General features: G+C 31.9%; 2 protein-coding genes across 2 annotated transcripts in view; both read left to right on the top strand.

Annotated features, from left to right (window-relative positions):
* The window catches only part of LOC140433150 (uncharacterized), a 1,089,409-nt gene that overhangs the window by 360,841 nt on the left and 709,866 nt on the right, over nucleotides 1-18,702 (top strand). The window lies entirely within an intron of this gene.
* On the top strand, nucleotides 10,672-17,752 carry LOC140433149 (uncharacterized). Its single transcript, XM_072521195.1, has 2 exons — nucleotides 10,672-10,920; nucleotides 15,904-17,752. The coding sequence occupies exons 1-2, from the start codon at nucleotides 10,900-10,902 to the stop codon at nucleotides 17,527-17,529; spliced, it is 1,647 nt and encodes a 548-aa protein (XP_072377296.1). The 5' UTR covers nucleotides 10,672-10,899; the 3' UTR covers nucleotides 17,530-17,752.

Genomic DNA, 18,702 nt, shown 5'->3' with positions numbered 1-18,702 from the left:
TCTGGTCAAAAAAGTAGTAACTTACTGTAACACTTGTGAAGGTCAACCACACCTTTGTTTAGATTGTTTCAACAAACACCGATATAACAAATAACCGATAATTTTTAATTTCATTTGTGTTCTTATTTAACTTTTGTATGTATTTCAGTTTGTAATGGATATTTTTTATAGTTTTATATTTTTTACTCGAAATAAAGATACCTATGTCAAAATTTCGATATCATTTTCGTCTCCCCTATTCAGCCAAAATGAAAACTGATATGTATATACGACGACTGTATGCCACAATGGTCGAATACTGCAATAATTTTACTTCTCTACACGATCTTTAGCAAAACAGGAACTATATCACAGACCGTATCAAATCGGTCGTATACGACCGCCGTGGCATGCAGCACTTATTGAACTGTCGGTCGTATACGACCGCCTGGCAGTCAACCTGTTAACCTTCAATTGTGGCTTATTCCCATTAAAATTGTATCTAATTTAAAAGTTAGTTTAAAAACAACATTGCACAGCCATATTCGCGAGAAATAATTCATACTGTTAGAAAAAACCAATTCTTTATTTTATCAACTTCACATAAAAATCAACCAAACACGCATATTTCAAAACAACTTTTTTTGTATCTATTTCTTTTGATCTATGTTGTATTTGCTTTTCTGTTATACCAGTAGTATCCAAGTACCTAAAAACTGTTCAAATAAACAAAATCTACTAATACCCTCGTCGGATGAAATTTTTGTCAGCGCTGATGGATATGTTTATAATCGAGGGGTGGTATTTTTTATATTCAAAGTGTGCGTTCTCAATTACGTTCGACCGAATACGCGGACAGATTTCTTGATGGATTTCCCGAAATTATTCCAAAAAACTTTTGTGAGAAATTTATAATTGAGTTTGGGCTGTTCGACAGGCTGAATAATAGACCGGATCACGTTTTTAAATTGAGTTACCGGTGTGTCAATTACTGTTTTTGTTTTTATTTAAAAAACTTGAGCTGTTGTATCCGTATTATTCAACAAGTTTGTTACTGATCCAAATAATTTATCAAAATTTTAATTTTCATTTTCAGTATTAGTTTTAAAGATTTTAAATTTTTATTTTTTATTTTGACCCAATCGCTGACTTTTGTTTTATATACTGTTTTCCCGTGAGCAAGGTGAGAGCGAACCAACAGATATTTTCGGTAATTGTTGTCGTGTTCTCATTGCTAAACCATCTGAGCTCCACTTATCAAATTGATTATGTTATGTGCATTACTTAATCGTAGAATTAAAAATTGAGTTCTTCTCCTTCTTGATGTGCCTATCCGTTACGAATGTTGGCGATCATCATGGCAATCTTTATCTTATCTGTAGCAGCGCAAAAAAGCTGAGCTGCACAGATGTTGTATTGAACCAGATTCTGAGGTTCTTTAACCAAGATGTTCTTCTTCTTCCTGAACCTTGTTTTCCAAATATTTTTCCTTGAAGGATGGCTAGAAGGAGAGCATATCTGTATTTATTTCGCATAATATGTCCGAGGAATTGTAACTTTCGAGATTTGATGGTGGTCAATACCTTCTTCTTCTTATGGTGCCGTGCACCTATAGTGCGTTGGCGAATTATCTTAAGGTCAGACGTCTGTCTTTTGCGGCATGCAAAAGTTCGCCAGTGTTAGTTACGCCTGTCCAGTTCTTTATATTTCGCAGCCACGACATTTGTTTGCGACCTACTCCCCTCTTACCCTCAATCTTTCCTTGGATAATTAGTTGAGGGATTGCGTATTTTTCCCCTCTCAGGATGTGGCCCAGGTATCCAATCTTTCGTGCCTTGATCAAGCTGAGCAATTCTCTCTCAGTATTTGCTCTTCTTAGGACTTCCTCGTTTCTCACCCTATCTGTCCATGGTATGCGGAACATTCTTCGCAAGGTCCACATTTCGAATGCTTCCAACTTGTTAATGGAAGATATTTTCAACGTCCATGTCTCCATGCCGTATAACAATATGGACCATACATAGCACTTAACCATTCTGTAACGGAGATTGAAGGAAAGATTGCGGTTACAAAGTAGCGGTTTAAATTTAAGAAAAGCTTGTCTTGCTTGTTCGGTACGGCATTTTATTTCTTGTTGAGGATCCCATTGGTCATTCACCATCATTCCCAAGTATTTGAATGTTTTCACTTGCTCGATTGGAGCATTATCTACGTGCAGTTGTACTCTGAAAAATGCGCCCTTTCTTATTGTCATGCATTTTGTTTTTCCAGCATTTATCTTCAGGCCATATGTTTTTCCTGTGGTGTTTATTTTATTTAGTATCAACTGCATATCATGTTCGTTATCTGTGATTATTGCGGTGTCGTCAGCGTAACGAATGTTATTTATCGGGTACCCGTTGACCTTTATACCACAATCAGTGCCTTCAAGTGCCTCTGCAAAAACATTCTCCACATAGAGGTTGAACAGCATAGGAGACAAAATACACCCCTGTCGCACCCCTCGTAAAATTTCGAATTCCTCTGTGTTTGTTGATTTGTTCAGCCTCACACGTGCCTTTTGATTCCACTAGTACTAGGTCAGTACCTCTCAGTTCTTATTCATTCTTCTAAAGACCTCCTCATTTGTGACTCGATCAGTCCACGGGATCTTAAGTATTCTTTGATATAGCCACATCTCAAATGCTCCCAGTTTTCTGCACATATCTTTTTTCAAGGTCCACGATTCAAGACCATTAAAAAGGATTGGGAAGATGTAGAATCGCAGCATTCTTACTTTTGTATCAAGAGAGAGGTTGTGACTCTTGAAGAAAGCCCCCATCCGATTGAAGGTGGATCTAGCTTTTCCGATGCACTAGAGCCACCTTCAATTGGATGATGGCCTTCTTCAAAAGTCACAGCGGGCTCAAAATCTTTTGCTGATCTTATCGAAAAATCAAGAGCAATCGAAGATAGTTTTAAGGATAAGCCTAAAGATAATTGTTAGTGTCCTGATAATAGTACTTTTGCCATTTATGGTATGTTTACAGTTGTTTGTTACTAATAATAGGAATAATGTACCATAATTCTCATGGAAGCAATATTCTTGAACTACTGAAAAGTTCTGTGAATTCTTTTACTGCATTTAGAGGTAAGCTGTTTTTGCTCATTATTTTTAAATTATTAAAATTCTACAACCAATATTATAAGCCTGGTTTTATTTCAGAATCAAATAATACACCAAGCAATGATGTTTTAAATGAAAAGCATATTATTGGAGATGCCTTGAGTTTTGACGAATAAGATAAGGCTGATATAGACAAAAGTTATGACTATAGATAAAGTCACGTTGAGATGGCAGTGTACGGATATAGGATAACAGCGTTGCCAATTCTACTGCCATTGTAAGTTTTGCTACTTTTGTAAAATAAGCAGGGCCAAACTCACGGTAAACTAAGATATGTTTAGGTAAGCTAAAGTTGTTAATAGAAAATTCGTGAATGAAATAAATGGTAATAATTCCTAAAATGCTTTTATACATAATACCGCAGTTAATAGGGAAAAAAATATGAAAAATATTCTACAGGTTTTTTAATGTTCTAAACGGTAGATAAGGGATAACTGATGATAATTCCTTGAAGAATTACAGCCAATTTTGCTTTGTTTATTTTTTAAAGAAAGATGAAGTTTGGAAAAAATCATTTTTTTGCCTATTTTGTTCCTCGTGCATTTTAGGGAAAAATGTTTCAAATAAATGTTGCAGATCTTAAACAGTTTTTTAATTTTTTAGTTTGTAAATTAAAATACATAAACAAATGACTGAGATAATTGCAAAAAACCCCTAATTGAGGCCCCTAGAACACAAGGGTGTAAGTGCAGTTGCTTATCACTTAGCAACTGATATCTAACAACAGGCACGTACTTTTGGCTTCAAACTTTCTACATTAACAACAATAACACCATCAAAAATTACATGTCATTGAAAACATGCTGAAAACTGAAAAAGTGCTACCTAGGTTTTTAAATTTATATCGAACTTTGAACAAAGATTTTTCAAAACTTTGTTTTTGGCACTTACACCCCTTATGTTCTAGGGGCCTCAATTGTGCACAAATTTATTAAATGTTCATAACTTTATTTTTTGCATAATGACGTCTAATATAACTACTTGAAATTATGTCGATTAATGAGTTATTTAAGTGTGCTACATTTCAACCAGATCAACTAAATATTTTATTACCTTTACTGAGAAAAGAATACCCCCGAAAACAATTTTCAATCATCTTCATTTTCATAATCTAGTTCATCTTCAGAGTCATCGTTTAATGAAATTCTAATAGGTTCAATGTCATCTTGAATGTTGTCTACTGTCCAAAAATTATTCTCCAATTTTATAACATGGTTGACGTAATTTTTCCAATGTCCATTGTTCTGTACTTTATCATAACCTTCATAAATCAATGTTTTAACGTCGTTTTGTTTGAAACTTAAATTCTTAGAGGACACGTACCGTTTCACTTCACTCCACACCATTTCTATTGGGTTCAGTTCACAGTGATAAGGCGGAAGTCTTAAGATATGTACATCTACGCGGCATTGTTCGTCACTGTGATTCCTGTATTTTTCACCAATACAATCAATTTTGTATTTGTCATAAATATTTTTAAATACATTAGCAGTTTCCAGAAGTTCATTTTTTAAGTAATCTTTTTCAAAATAAATGTCCTTTTCATAGAGCCACTCCTTAATTTGACGTTTCACCCAATATTGTTTGGGAAAATTTAATTTCCTAGAGTGATAAGATGCATTGTCCAAGATAATGACATTCTTTTTATTTTTTGGGAGATTCGGTATTAACATCTCTTCAAACCATTTTTCAAATAGATCTCCGTCCATCTCTTCATGGTAATCTTCAGCACCTTTTTTGGCAAGAAAAGTGATGTCAGCACCTTCAACAAATCCGTCTTTGTTTCCTGCATGGACTAAAACAAATCTTGGTCCTTTTCCGGTCGGAGTTTTTAAACCTGTGGTAAGTCCATTTACGAAAGCCTGTCGGCTATTTTTTATTGTTGTATCTTGCCATACTTGCCCATTGGTTATTCCAGTATTAACCCATGATTCGTCCATATAAATGATATTGGCTCCTTCGTTCCTCAGTTTCTTTATTTCCCGGAGATAGTGACGCCTCCAAGCGACTATTTCTTGTTTTTCTATTAATATTGAATTTCTACCTTGTTTGCCATATATAAAACCCATGTCGTGCAATAGTCTTCTCAACGTACTCTTGGAAAAATTCGGAAGATGCTCCATTTGCTTAATTTTTTCTAGTACTACGTCAAGGGTTGGAGGAAATATTGTCCATAAAAAAACCGTGCACTACTTGTCTTATTCTAGACCGAGTTGCTTCATCATATCTATATTCTCACGACTATTCAAATAACCGGTTCTTTTTTTTCTTATAGGAGTTACGAGTGGACCATTTTTACTTTCACTTCTATATCGGAATATCGTTCGCTCAGAGACTCCAGTCATAGCAGAAACTTCCCGCACTATTGTTGATACACTTTTATCATTATTACTGTTTGATAAATAGTTAAAAACATTTAACACTATTTTTTTGCATTCACTATTTAACAAATTACCGTTTTTGAATTTTATTACACTCGCGGCCATTTTGACACTGACACGACACAAACGTCTGATATCAACTGAAAATTCTTTTAATGACTCTCAAGTATTTACCTGAATTTATAATTGCTGGCATTAGACAATAATTTTGAATTTATAAATAGGTATATTTTTTTAATTCTAAATTATTTTTTAATGTCTGTAACTGTAAATGCAGGTAGAGAAAGTGTGTCATTAAAAGGACATTAAGATCAAAAACGGATTATACAAATAATTATTTCATTTCCACGAATTGTAAACAATTTTGAACAGAAGATATAATTCTGAAAAGACCAGATTTCCGAAATATAACTTTCTATTTTTAAAATACCAACAGAAAAATTATATAATTAAAAAAATGTAGTATTTTTCCGTTTCACATTCATAAATATTTCCGAAATTATAATTCTTTTATAGGAGCCGGCCCATAACGTACGATTGTAGGTACGATTAAAAACTGACAACAATGTAGTTATTTCTGGCATATAGAAAGTACAGGCCTATCTCTGGAACGCTGCCATCTGAATGTGAATTTATCTATAGTAATTATGACTACTAAGTATTACAAACTACTCGTGGTGGAAATGAAATCGGATCTGCATTACTGAAATGGGCAGATACCGTCATTCCTGGCAGTGAAATAGAAGAAATCATACTATGGTCAGTACGGCCAGAATAAAAATATTAGCATTATTATGTGTTTCTTTTGGATACATAAAATACCCTCAAGTAAAAATCATCACACAGAAGTTTATTCAATCCTTGTATGAGCATCGGTAGAATATCAGTGATTTTCAACAATATCTTCAGGATTTGTTTTTTCAATAAATGAAAATCAGTAACCAAAATGTTTATGATAAAAATAATCCATTAAAATAGAGTTCTCATATAACTATACTAGCAAAGTACACACAAGTACTCATAATCCAATGTTATTAATGTTTGATATGGATATACTTTACTAACATAAACAACTTTTGTAATTAAAACAAAAATACAGCTATAAGGATTCGAAATATCTAAGAAAAACTAACTATAACATACATACATACATACATACATACATACATACATACATACATACATACATACATACATACATACATACATACATACATATTATACAAACTTCTATGTAGGTATACCTACTAAGGTAAATCTCTGGTAAATATCTGTAACGAAATTAATAAAAACAAAATTATATACAACAGAATGGAAATTCCCATTAACGAAACTCATATGTTATTAGAAAATACAACGAAACAATACAAATATTTTAATTAATATATAAATCATAAAACAACTGTTTTTATTTTCCTTTTTTACCTAGTTTATACATTTTAAAAACAGGTTCGTTATCGACTAATTACAAAAAGCAGTAATTTTAGACGTCCAACCTACAAAATACTCTTTGAACCAAATATTTATAGAAAGCATTATAGACGATATCAGGAAGTAATTGGTCAAGTAAATAACCAATTACCTGCTGTAAAATGACTCATTTAAATGAAATAGGTGGGTCATTTAATGAATCATCATCACTCAGAAGTTTCTACTAAAGGATCACGCCCACATGGAGGCGGACACTGTCCATGCGATGATAGAGGGAAAGAGAAAAAAACTTAAAATTAGAAATAAAATAGAAATTAAAATTTCTATTTTAATGCCCTGGGACTGGCAGCAGTCAGACAATCCCAAATTAACTATAGTGTACATAATAGGGAACTAGAAGATTTAAAAAATTTTAGGTCTTTGATTAATAGAAAAAGAGACATTAACAAACAACAAATTCTTCTGTCCAACTGTGTTTAACTGCAAGTAAAATAAAACAGCATGGGAACTCTGTTTTCGAAAAGTATTTTTCATTTGGCGACACCTTACATTGCCGAAAGATATGCAACTATTATCATAAAGTTCAATACCTATATCAGAACAAAAGTCTTTGTAAAGGTGAATTGGATTGAATTGGTGATGGATTTCATCTAAAGGAATGGGAATGATTTGGCATATTGATGACAGGATTGTTGGACAGACTTATCTTAATATTCTAGAAAACATCATATTTCCCAGTTTAGAACAGTTGTATCCAGAAAATAATTTTATCCTCCAACAGGATAATTATCCTGTTCACACTGCAAATATAATAAACCAGTGGCTCCAGAATAACAACATCGAAACCTTACCATGGTCCATCTACAGTTCAGATTTAAACCCAATCGAGAATGTGTGGGGGGTTATTATAAAACGGTTGTATCGGCGTAATTTTATATCTCAAAATGCTGAAGAGCTGTGGCACATACAACAGGTTTGAGAAGAGCTCGCTGAAGAACATAATTTCATAGTTTCTTTCAAGCAGATGGACGAAGACTACAAGCTGTTATTAATGCTGATGGAGATATTACTAAATAATAATTTTATTTTTACATACCTAAATTTAGTATAGTTTTGGTCTTCCAGATCCTTGCTTTCTTTTGAGAGTTTCTTGTTTCCTCCATTTTTTATTTATAGATAAACTGTGGTTCTGGTTATGTTAATATGTTTTGCTGCCTCTAATAGTGCCCAGTTATCTTTTAATTTGGTTACAATTCTTGCTTAAATGTATTGTTAAGTTAAGTCGTTTGTTTTATTTCTTAATAATAAAAATAATAACAACATCCTTATTTTATGTAAAACTATATTTATATCCCCTTTATAAAATAATAATAATTATTATAACTTATGAAAATAATTATATATATTTAGGGATTCTACAGTATGCACTGCCTTCCCTCGCTCAACCGTTTCCATCTCTCTCTGTTGTTCCATTCTCCATCGTTTAGTCCTCTCTTACTCATGGCGTCGTCTACTTCGTTCCTCCAGGATTTTCGGGGTCGTCCTCTTTTCCTCCTTCCTATGGGGCTCCATTCGGTTATTCTCTTTATCCATCTGCTGTCGCTAGTTCTTCTTACATGTCCATACCACTTTAGTCTTTTTTGTTCTATATTGAAAATAATTTATAATAATAATAAATAATAATTATTACCACTTATGTATTAACATAATGTTATGAATTGTTTGTTATTTGTTTGTTTATATTATTATTTGTCTATCATAATAAATATATGTAACTATAATATATTATCAGACCAATCAAATTCACTGTCCGAAGTGATCAAATCTTACTAAGACTCGTATCAATTTTTTTAGGAACCAGCTGTACATTAAAAGAAATATAAGAATTCCCACTACTTTTCTTGCAATATGTGAGCATGAAAATAGTAAAACACTCTTTGTTATAGATTTAATTGCAGATCCCCAAATGGTGTTAAATATAACTAAATGGCTTTGGTTCTTTGAGGATAATCTCTTACAAACTTCTAATTTTTTAAAGAGCAGATCCAAGATAGCTCTTGTGCAATTTATCAAACAGAACTATCGCTTAAGCCCACTGATGGTAAAAATTTAAATCTCAATGAAAGACTTGGGGCAGTTAATTCAAAGACATTATACAGTTTTTGAAAAGAACACAAACCTCATAATATGCTGAACATTATCCAGTTAGCAGATGATACCCAAATTTTTTCAACCTCCTTATCGTCCTGCACCTGCTCAGGAGAAAATTCTTCGTTCTTTACTAGATAAACTTCTAAAATTAGGAATAATTGAAGAATATAAGTTCACGTATGCATTTTCAGTGGTGTTAGTACCAAAACCTTGTGGAAATATGAGACTTTGTGTTGATTTTAGGCGTTTAAACAATAACAATGTAGTCATGTGAAAGAATTTTTTTTTTTCAGTGTTTATTTGTAGAAACATCAACAGATCCCACCAACATATATTTAAATGAAGTAGACTGTTTTTTAGTTTATTTCTCATCAATCTTACAATTTTTTTTCAACTTTTAACATCTACCATTTGTGTTTCTGTGGTTGCTCTGATATCAGTTATGTACAGGTACTGCAGTAATGTATGTAAAATAGTGATAATGGTTTGCAGGTCCCGATAGGAGAAAAAATCCGCTCAAAGAAATAAATCTTTCATGAATGTGTTGCTTGTGTGAGTCCATTTCAAATAGATAAAAGAAATAAAATTAGACTTACTCACAATCAATTTAATTTTACTACCAAAGCGATAGGTTTCGCTTTCTACACTTTGCAAAGCATCTTCAGGTCAAACGGTACAAAGGAAATTAAACGCTAAAATTATAAAAAGTCCATATTGGGGTGCTGTCTTATAAAGATAAAGATAAAAAAGGATAAATATTTTAGAAATGTGTGTTAATTTATTGAAATTTTTTTACAGTATGAGGACAGCTATATGACAATGAATGAAATTAGATGTACTATTTTGTGGGCGTGCAATTTCTTTGACTTTTAATTATCAAATTTTTTTATAAAAAGCATTTAATTTCTGTTTTGGCAAAAAATTGTGATGTCATTTGTTAAAATTATAAAACTACAACAAATAAGGACAATTAGGGACAAACAGACCACAATAATTAAAAGAACAAAACAGATATAAAACTTAGGGGGCTTATTGGAACTACATCACTTTTTACTAGAGGAACTGTAAAATCGAGTTTTTTGTTGTCTACTAGTATTTTAATAGGTAAATTTGACAAGTTAATGTAGGTTATAATATGACAGTTCTTCTTTTATTTCTTAGTGTTGTAACTAAAGTTAACTAGTTTTGAAGCAAACAGACCTTACTGAAATAGTAGTTAAACAATTAAATGAAAATTGTAAGCTAATATGTATAATATTGGCATACTTTTACCAAACCGGTCGTTTGGTAGTAAAATTAAATTGATTGTGAGTAAGTCTAATTTTACTTCCTTTACCTATTTTAAATAAATCTTTATAAACCGTCTTATAAATCATTAGAATATCTACGTAATGTGTATTGAATTAAAAAAAACCTATAAATAACATATTTTAACAGTTAACAGAAAATCCTTTCTCCATTTGCTAGAATTTCCTCCTTGTAAAAGTCTATTACAAATACACCTTACAGATCCCCCTTTATTTATTCCGGGCAAGTAAACAAGAAACATGTCTCAGCTAGCGTACATCCGCCAGCAGACTTACAACATCGGTATCGAAACGTACAACCAATCACATTGTTTATTTTGTGTAACAAACTTGGCTGCTCCTACAAGCGAATTGATTTTTGACCCTCACGGTAACCGACTCTAACGCTGTCAAGATCCACGCCAGTCTACGTCAATGTCTTTATTAAAACAATGTGAGTAGTGGAATTGGTATTTATTTTGTTACGTGTGTTTGGCTTCGGTAGATGGATGTTGCACAATTCGAGGTAATGCATTGCTGATTTTGTTGATAAAACGGTTTGATTTAAGCATTAAATACTGATAAATTTGACATTAATTTGAATTGTTGGTATTACTGTTGCCATGGTAACCATTTTGTACGATGTGTTTGTATACACCAAAGTAATATTTTAACATATTTTTATTACTTGATACTACTTAGTTTAAAAAAAAAAAGGAAAAATCAAATAGTACCAAAAGTATTGTTGTCCAAAATAAGAGAGGAATTTTTTATGGGAACCTAGACTGTGCATCACATACATCGCATAGAAATTTGTAAACAACTTAACACTGTATGTAAAAGATATAAAATCATCTGTGCATCATCAGGCGAAACAAAACATAAAGTATGGAAAAACTGGAGTATTATATCTTATTTAAAAGTAGAGACATAGAGAGAAATCTAGGAATAGATTAATTAATATGTAAACATTAACAACGAACTAACGAATAGTAAAAATCAAAGAAACATATTTTAAGATTAACCACAGACTACACCACCCAACAAGAAGCGAAAGCTTTGTCGGTACCTTTGGTATTCGTAGGAGAGAAATTTCGGAGTGACAATGACAGTTAAACTACTTATTACACAAAGAAAAGTAATGAGGAAGTCGCTCAAAAACTATATTAGAATTATAGTGACACTGAGAAACGAAGTAATAAATAAAACTAATGTTTTTTCAGTATATCTGTTTTGTATGAACTGTATTTTTTTCTGTAAAATTTAATATAACCCATATATCACTTCTTTACTGATAAGTAAAAAGGTCTTAAGTCAAAAATATGGAGGTGTTTCTTAAACAAACAAATTAACATACTTAAAGTATTTTAGTACGTTAAAAAACTGATAAAAAGCTATGGAATTTGAGTTAATTTCAAAATAAAGATCAAAATCAGTCGATTTCTATTATTTTTATCGTTTTTTTTAGAGTATAAAAAAACTTGTCAAAATCGATATTTTTGACAAGACTTTTTAACTTATCAGTATATAACTATACTTTTAAATTTTCTATTAACTTTGTCTTAAGTTGCTGACTTTTTTTGTTTCCTTTTGAGGAATTTCTTTGAATGTGAATATCTATTAACCTCCAACACAACGATATTTTCGCTGCACGTAGAAACTCTGCAGCTGCGGCTAAAATGACTGTATATCCCTTCGATTTCTTTCTGTACATCTGCGGTCTCTGAAAGTTTTAGTTGTACTGTACTAAATTCAATTCGCCTGGACATATCAAATTTATGGTAGGGAATGGTAAAAAATTGTAATAAAACACAATAATAATAGAAATTTATTGTAATTAATAGACACGTATACCCCTTAGATCTCTTTCTCTGCATCTGGAATCTCTGAAACTTCTGGTTGTACAGTACTACATTCAATTGGATTGGATATATCATATTTGTGGTGGGGAAAGGTAAAAAGTTGTAATAAAATAATAATAGAAATTTATTGTAATTAATACTAATAATAATGTCTATTTAGGAAGCTTACATTATAATATGAATTGAAGAACAAAACATTCTTTCTAACTAATAAATATATTGAATAAAGTCCTCACTTGGAGTTCTCATTCACCCTTAATCACATTTATCAATATTGTATGCTTTAAAATGTGTCAATAATAAACTAATATCTAGTTCTTCAGTTTCCTTTAAATATTTATTACATGTTGAGAGCATTTTTAAATAAATAACCACATAAATACTTACTGAAAAGCATTTTGGGTTGTTATTTTTTTTTATTCTGTAATCACAATCTGGTAGCGAGAGAGCCTTCATTGGAGAATATTGTTGACTACAAACTTTTTTTACATTTAAATCTATTAAATGTTTATCTAAATCATCTTTGCAATTCATTTTGTTAAAACGCATAAAATTTTGACAATACACTTTTTTAAATGCCCTCTGAAATTGTATGGGAGTTGGATTGATGAATTTTCCACAGTCTTGATTAAGTCTTCTTGTTTTTAAGTATTTAAAATCGTGAGATGTTTAGTTTCCCAAATCTTTTTAACACCGTTAATTGTCACAATCCAACACTTTTTTGATCGAGAGTGACAAGTTACATATTTTCCTGTTTTATCTAATATTTTCAGTTTATGTACCAAATCTATCATGGAATTTAGATAATTGATCTGAAAATCAGTTCCCTTAAATACATTTTTAAATGTGTTTGAGGATTTTAAGTAGAATTTAAAATATCAAACAAATTATTTTCAATAATTTTAATAAAACTAAAAATTTTCATTTCTATTGTTTTTTTTATTTAGAAAATCGCATCGACCAAATATCCATTAGTGTAAAATTAATGGTTTACATTAGTTACAATAACTGCATTACAATTTGGTTTATTAAATATTGTGGTACCTATTAATGTCTTTCAAGAAATTCAGAGTATTGTTAAAGTTACAGTCTGCACCTAGAGCGTCTAAAAGTGTTCCTGGTATCTTGTTGTTTCTTCGTTGTTGATTGTAGAGGAAACATTCACATAGTATGTATGTCTTGTGCATTATTATTAGTGTCGTATTACACGTTTCACATCGCGGCGAAGACTCACCGCGAGTTGTAAAGCCAGTAAAGAAGTGAAGAACATCGCGGCGGTTCGCACTTTTTAAGTAATCATGCGTTAACCTAGTATGTCCGAGTCTGAGGCGCGTTACTATTATTTCTTGGCTTCTTGACGTATTTAACACATTCCAAGTCTCTTTTCTGGGTTTCACTTGTTTTAATTTTGAATTCGACACATTCCATTTATTTTACTACACACCAAAGATTGATTTTTTATAAAAGCTTTTATATCCGTTTGTTTGTTTGTCATCAAAATAAAAAAATAAGTTAATAATTAAGTTGTTTCTAATGGCTTTAATTAAATATCATGAATCAGATATATAAACAACTTTTTGTTCATTGACATCAAATTCTGAGTTAGTTGTAGAAATCCCAAGTAATTTACTCAATTTTAGAAAATTCGATCCCATATCAGTAACAATACAATTTACATATAAACCTATATCCACTTCTCCATTTTCTATATCATAATATAGACCAACAATTTTATCACGATTTTTATCAAAAAAAAAAAAATACTTTTAATTGACATTTCATCAATACAAATACTACATTTTTCCATAAAAGCATAGGCTCTTGAGCTCAAGGAAATGAAGTGCTAATGCAAGTTGTTTATATTCATCAGAATACCCCGTACTTTTTGGAGGTTTAGTTTTAAAATTGCTTGAGCTTTCACTATTAGTGCTAGGTGCTTGTTTAATCACTTGTCACACATTTGATTAAATTTATTTAAATAGATTTTATCATCTTCCTTCTTTTTGGAGGAGGTGCATGCTTTTTTAACATTCACAACAAAGTTTTAATTTTCATCCTCATTTTTGATTTTCGTGCTGTATCACCAGATAACTTAAAGGATATTTGCGTTACAGCTGATTGTGCATATACTGGAGTATGGGGTCTGGTAGACACTTCCTGCCTATTAATATCAACATCTGAAATATAAAAATATATTTAATGACCAAATAACATACAAACATTCAAAGTAGATATGTTAATGCTTATTAGAGATTAGTTAAATGCGTAATACAGTTGTAGGAGCAATAAATAAAATAACCTGTTACCAGAAACTCTTCCATCAAAGTATCAGATATACTATGTTTAGTATCAGTTTGATTTTTAATGGCTGATACGCCTGATGTCATCCGCCCAACTTGTAGGTGGTCTTCCTCTACTACGTTTGTCTACTCTTGGTCTCCAATTTTTAATTTTGCTCGTCCATCGTGAGTCGTGCAATCTCGCTACAAGGCCTACCTACTTCCATTTTAGTTCCGATATGCGTTCCACAACATCAGCAATAGTCTTCGTTCTTCGCAGATCTTCGTTTCCTATTCAGTCTCGCAACGTCACTTCCAACACAGACCATTCCATTCGTCTCTGTGCCACTCTCAATTTAGAACCCATAGTCGAACAACGCATTGGTCAAATACTTTTCTTTTGATGCTGATTGGTATGTTGGCCCTACCCCAGGCTGCCCACGCTAAAGTAATTTTTCTTTGGATTTCGCATGTTTGGTTATCCCCGATGATTTTTATTTCATGACCCAAATACGTATATTTCTCCTCCAGTTCTACCACTTTGTCTTGAATAGTTAAATGGTTATTGAGGACCATATTTGTCATACACTTAGCTTAAGTTCATTCAAGTTCATTCTGAGGACCCACCTTCGAACATGCAAAGTCCAATTCACTTAACATATCTATGGCTTCTCTTACATTATCTGTGATAAGGACAATGTTATCTGGGAAAGGGAGATGGTTAAGCTTTTCGCCGTCTTTTGTTACTCCTCTGTGGTCCCAATTGACCATCTAAAAGGCATACTCTAATTTCGTTATGAATAATTTCGGTGATAATGTCTCTCCTTGCCTTATCCCACGTTTTATTTTTATTGGTCGGGTTTTATCGTATATTTTCACAGCCATAGTAGCATTTTTGTAAACAATGTAAATAAGTTCACTTTACATATGGTCAATCCTGCTGTTCTATTATAGCCTTTCTTAATATCAATTTGTCATCAGTTGCCTTATAATATTTTCATCTTAACCTGCCTTGCATAAATTTAAACTAATATTCGTAAATTTCGGTGTGTTCATGTACCATGATCAAAATTATTACATGATCTTAAAAAGACAAAAAAGCATAATTTAAGCTGTAACTATAATTAAGTGAGCTCCTCGTATATATAACCCAGCTAAAATTCAACCATGGTCATTTTAAAATTAGTCTACAAGTTAACATAACCAATCTTATTCTTAACTAAAAATAAAAAATTGTGTTCTGTACCAAAAATATTTTTGTCTATTGCCATCTTTCTCCACACACGTAGACACCTATATACACACATATACATAGACTGATTTTTTTATCATATTAAATTTGATCTAATAATCCAATTTTACTTTCAGACTGTAATCGCTGACTATGAAGCAATAGTCAAGGAGTTGACCTACGAACTTAAAAACATACAATCAGAGCATCGACAACTTAAGGAGAAAATACCATTACTTGTTGGCGAAAACCAGAGGATACTAGAAGAACTAAAGCAGTACTCTAGTGCTAAACAACTGAGAGAATCGTTAGCAGAACAAGAATTGATTCAAAATTTAAAACTGCAGATCGGTTTGGTGTTAAATGAAAAGGAACAGGTAACTCAGTTATGGCGAAAAGCTAATATATCCGTCGAGATACTTGAAAACGAACTAAACATCTACAAATCTGATACTACTGAATTCTTCCCAAAGAATGAATACTTTAGAATAAAAGAAGAATACGAAGAAAAGATTCGTGTCCTAGATGTTCAACTCAAGGCAGTTCAAAAACGACTAGAAAGCAAAAATTTAGAAGTCAAAAATCTCCTTCAAGAAGCCACAAACCACTCAGAATCCTTAAAAGTCTCAGACAGTAAAATAACAGATTTAAATAAAAAGATTTCTGATCTGGAAGACGCCTGTGAACACTGCAGCAGAAAGTGTAAAGAAAAAGAGAAGCTGGTACAGAAAGTCATGGATCAAAATAGCGAATATAAAGAAAAAATAATTGAAGCAATTGAAGTTGTCCAGGCTGCTCTAAACGAAAAAGATGCATCGCTGCTGAGGGAAGCCAAAATACGTAGTGAGATGAAGAAGATGAATGATGATTTGGACAATATCATCGGAGCTATAGAAGAAAAATATAATAAAGATATGACTTTAGTTAAACAAGACGCCGAAAAAAGATATACAGACCTTCTAGATAACCATAAAAAACTACAAGACGAATTAAATAAAAAAATATTAGATCTAGAAAAGATGCAAGCAAAAAATATAATCTTGCAAAACGAAATTGATAGGTTTTCTTTAGGAGGAACTGGTACAGAAGAAAGCAGAACATCGAAGTTATTAATATTAGAAAAAAACTTGGAATCCACGTTTCAAAAATTACTTGTGTCTGAAAAACACAACATTCAAGTAAACGCAGACCTTGATGCTGTTAAAAACGATATGGAACAGATGGCAGCACACTATGAAAGAGTTTTAAAAGCCAAGGATGTCGAGAGGTTAAGTTTACAAAATTCTATCAACCAATTGGAGTCTTTCATTAACGAAAAAGATTTAAACATAAAAAGTTTGAGTAATGAATTAGAACGACAAAAAGACAAAGTGAATAATGTTTCAAAAGACTTTGAAACGTACGTTGAAAATCAAAACAAAGTAATTACTGAACTTGAAAATAAAAAAAGTGAATCCACAGCTTTATATAAAGAACATATTAAGGAACTTGAAGATGAAATTGGCATAAAAGAAAAAATAAACAAGAAGATATTGGAAGAAACTAAAGATGTTATAACGAAATTTGAAAATGGCATAAGAAAACTGAAACATGAACTAAAAACGATCAAAAAAGAAAACGTGTTTTTAAAATCTGAGTTGGATAATAACGAGAAGAAAATGCTGTATTACAAAGATGTATTACAAAAAATAGCAGCAGATAGCAACCACATTACGTCTTCTCACACTAACCTCCAACAAGTGCAGCCTAACCTGCCCAGCTGACATTTAAGAAATAGATACAAGGTATCTAGAAAAAAACTGGTTGAGCAAATATGCAATGTTAAACATGAGAGTAAGACAAAGAGGACAAGAAAGTATTGTAAAGGAAAACTGAGTGAGACAAATAAAGACAAAGTTAAATCTGTAACAGTGGATTGTAAGTCTACTACATTTGAAACATCCAATAAGTCTCTCTAAGCTAGTGTTAATGTAAATATTTTGCATAATTTTTGTACATATTGTCAAGTTAGTTAAATAGTTTTTGTATTTGGTAAAACCATATAATTTTGGAATATATTTGCAGAATTTAATGGCGTATTTTGTATACCAAACATTTTTATTAATATTTTACTTCTCATATACAATTTTTCTTCATGAGTGTTTCTTCTTGAAATGCTGTATTAATTTACGAGCAGCGAGAAGTAGCTGCCAAATTAGCGACCAATATCTTCTAGCATCGATTAAAAATTACATAAAATCAATACTTCTAGTTAATATCAATAAAACTGTGTAATGGAACGTGATTGACTGTGAGAACACTATAAATAATGTCATTGGGCCAAAAATGATCGATGAAAAATATGAAGGGGACACTATCTTGATTCCACGCATACCGATTATGCCAACTGACGTACCATTTGCTTTTAAGCGTTTACAATTTCTTGTGCGTTTGGCTTTTGCAATGACGATAAACAAATCGAAAGACCAATCGTTGGAAGTTCGCGGAATTACCTTCATAAATAACGTTATAACAGTCTATTGATACCAATGCATATACGAAAGATTTGACGAATTGTGCTCCTTACGCAGTTTATTTATATAAATTCGGCGTATCAATTCATTATAGCCGTAGAAAAGCTCTTGTTAAAATCTGCAAATCTTTAAGAAATTTTGTACTTCTTGTACTGTGAGACTTCTTGTAGGTGACTTAAATGCTCTTGGAGTGTCTTCGATATTAGCTAAGTAGGCGAATGCTAACTCTATATTGGGAGATATTACTTTATCCAGTAGACGTTGAAAAGGTACTCCAGCGGAGTGCAGGCCAAATGGAGTAGTCCTTAATTGAAAGTAGCCTTTTACAGGTACGCTAAATGCTGTTATTGGGCGGCTTGTCTCTTCCAGAGATATTTGGAAATAACCTTGTTTTAGATCAAGGGTGGAAATGAAATTTTCCTC

This window comes from Diabrotica undecimpunctata, chromosome 2 (genome assembly GCF_040954645.1).
Source record: "Diabrotica undecimpunctata isolate CICGRU chromosome 2, icDiaUnde3, whole genome shotgun sequence".
NCBI classification, from domain to species: Eukaryota; Metazoa; Arthropoda; class Insecta; order Coleoptera; family Chrysomelidae; genus Diabrotica; species Diabrotica undecimpunctata.
The sequence above is the reverse complement of the archived record's forward strand: the minus strand, read 5'-3'. Positions and strand labels throughout refer to the sequence as shown.

Bases quoted from the DNA above. Each gene is read 5' to 3' on its own strand.
- LOC140433149 (XM_072521195.1), top strand. From the start codon at position 10,900: ATGGATGTTGCACAATTCGAG. The intron at 10,921-15,903 runs GTAATGCATTGC...TTTTACTTTCAG, and splicing joins TGGATGTTGCACAATTCGAG to ACTGTAATCGCTGACTATGA.